Source organism: Ixodes scapularis, unplaced genomic scaffold (assembly GCF_016920785.2).
Source record: "Ixodes scapularis isolate PalLabHiFi unplaced genomic scaffold, ASM1692078v2 PGA_scaffold5__190_contigs__length_132052651, whole genome shotgun sequence".
Classification (NCBI taxonomy): domain Eukaryota; kingdom Metazoa; phylum Arthropoda; class Arachnida; order Ixodida; family Ixodidae; genus Ixodes; species Ixodes scapularis.
The window spans coordinates 50,301,361-50,303,171 of NW_024609880.1; the positions used below are offsets into that span (position 1 = coordinate 50,301,361).

A 1,811-nucleotide genomic window follows, 5' to 3' on the forward strand; every position below is an offset into this window, starting at 1 on the left:
TACTGACTCTGCAATCAATAATGAAAGGAGGGGCGTGGAACCGGCGCGGCGATGACGGTGCCGTTCACGAAATTCCTACTGCTTACGCAGGTCATTTCCAGTGTTCCTCAACACCAGTCCTACATCGACAACAACATCGTAGAAGGATCCCTCGCGACATCACGGTGGATCGACGGAGGGCAAGATTATAGCGATTCCCTGAACCTGACGAGGGCGTCAACTGACTTCGGCCGATGCGACTTGCCGCTCTACGAACACTGGAGTGGCAACGCGGTTGTCTACACTCTACAAAGGCGGACACTCCCAGTCTGCTGTTGGGGCGTGGAACCGGCGCGACGATGACGGTGCCGTTCACGAAATTCCTACTGCTTACGCATTTTAGTAGATTAGTGCCTGGAGCACGGTTTGCTGTGTATGCTTTGCCGGTTCCACGCCAAAATCTTTACAACAGTGTCAAAAAGCACTCGATTCAAATGTCGCGTGTACGAAGGCGTTTCCTTTTGTTGCGACGGCTTTCGTTTTACTTGTTACTGCTCTTGCTGTGCGGGGACGTTGAGCTAAACCCCGGTCCCGGGCCAACTTTACAGATGATTTTTGATGGGCAAGAAGCAATTAAGGCCCAACTTCAAGGCATTGAGGCCAATCAACTAACGCAAAATCTGGTTTTGGAAGATGTGAAAAAACGGCTGTCATCGTTGGAAGCACAGGTTGCAACGCTGACAAACTTGGAGTCAGTAGTGAATGAGTGTAGAAAGAGCTGCGAAGACCAGCAGCGTATCACACATTCGCTCATGTCAAAGGTTGACGATCTGGAAAACCGTAGTAGGCGATGCAACCTAGTGTTTTACGGTGTTGCGGATAAAAATGCGCAAGAAACATGGCCTGTATCTGAAACATTGGTTCGGGAAATATGCGAGACAAAACTTGGCGTAAGGCCTACAGCAATCGAAAGAGCACACAGGATTGGCAAATTCCAGGCGGATAAAACTCGACCTATAATTGCTAACTTTGCGTCGTTCAAAGAAACGCAAACTATCCTAGGAAATGCGAAACACTTGAAGGGAACTCGTATCAGTTTATCGGAGGATTTCTCTGACGTAGTGCGCAGAAAACGACGGCATCTCTGGGAATTTGCCAAATCACGCAAAACTGATGATACACGAGTTAGACTCAGGCATTATGTACTGTATCTAAATGATGTTAAATATGTTTTCGACGATGATACAAGTCAAGTAGTCCAGTTCAAGTGACCGAGTACTGGCTCGCCCAAAACTGCTTCCTTTGTTGTAATTAACTGCCGGAGCATCAAAAACAAAATTGAAGATTTCAATAGCCTGATACAAATTGTTAAACCGTCGGTTGTTATTGGTACGGAATCTTGGCTGGACGAGGGTATAGCTGATAGCGAGGTATTTCCCGAGCATTTTACGTGTTATCGAAAAGACAGAAATTGTCACGGTGGCGGTGTGTTTATCTTGGTCAACCAAAATATTCCTTCAAGCAGAATAGAAGTTGAAAGCTCGTGCGAAGGGGTGTGGTGCCGATTGAGACTTTGTAATGGAAAAACCTTATCAGTATGTTCTTTCTACCGGCCACCAGCAAGTTCAGTTGAGGTATTATCAGGATTCACAACCATGACTGAAGCAATAAAAACTGATTGTATTGTAATAGGTGGTGATTTTAATCTCCCTAATTTTGACTGGAACCAACAGGGCGCTTTTTCTGGCGCAACTCGAGGGCACGCTGCAGTTATGTCTAATTTTATGAATTTGTTTGCACTCACTCAGACTGTGTTGCAGCCAACTCGAGGA

At 46.3% G+C, this 1,811-nt stretch overlaps 1 protein-coding gene across 1 annotated transcript; it reads left to right on the forward strand.

Moving 5' to 3' along the window:
• The first annotated feature begins 338 nt into the window (after positions 1-338).
• On the forward strand, positions 339-1,250 carry LOC121047358. The gene has a single exon (XM_040502509.2). It carries the CDS (start codon positions 339-341, stop codon positions 1,248-1,250), a length of 912 nt encoding a protein of 303 aa, XP_040358443.1.
• The last annotated feature ends 561 nt before the right edge of the window (positions 1,251-1,811 follow it).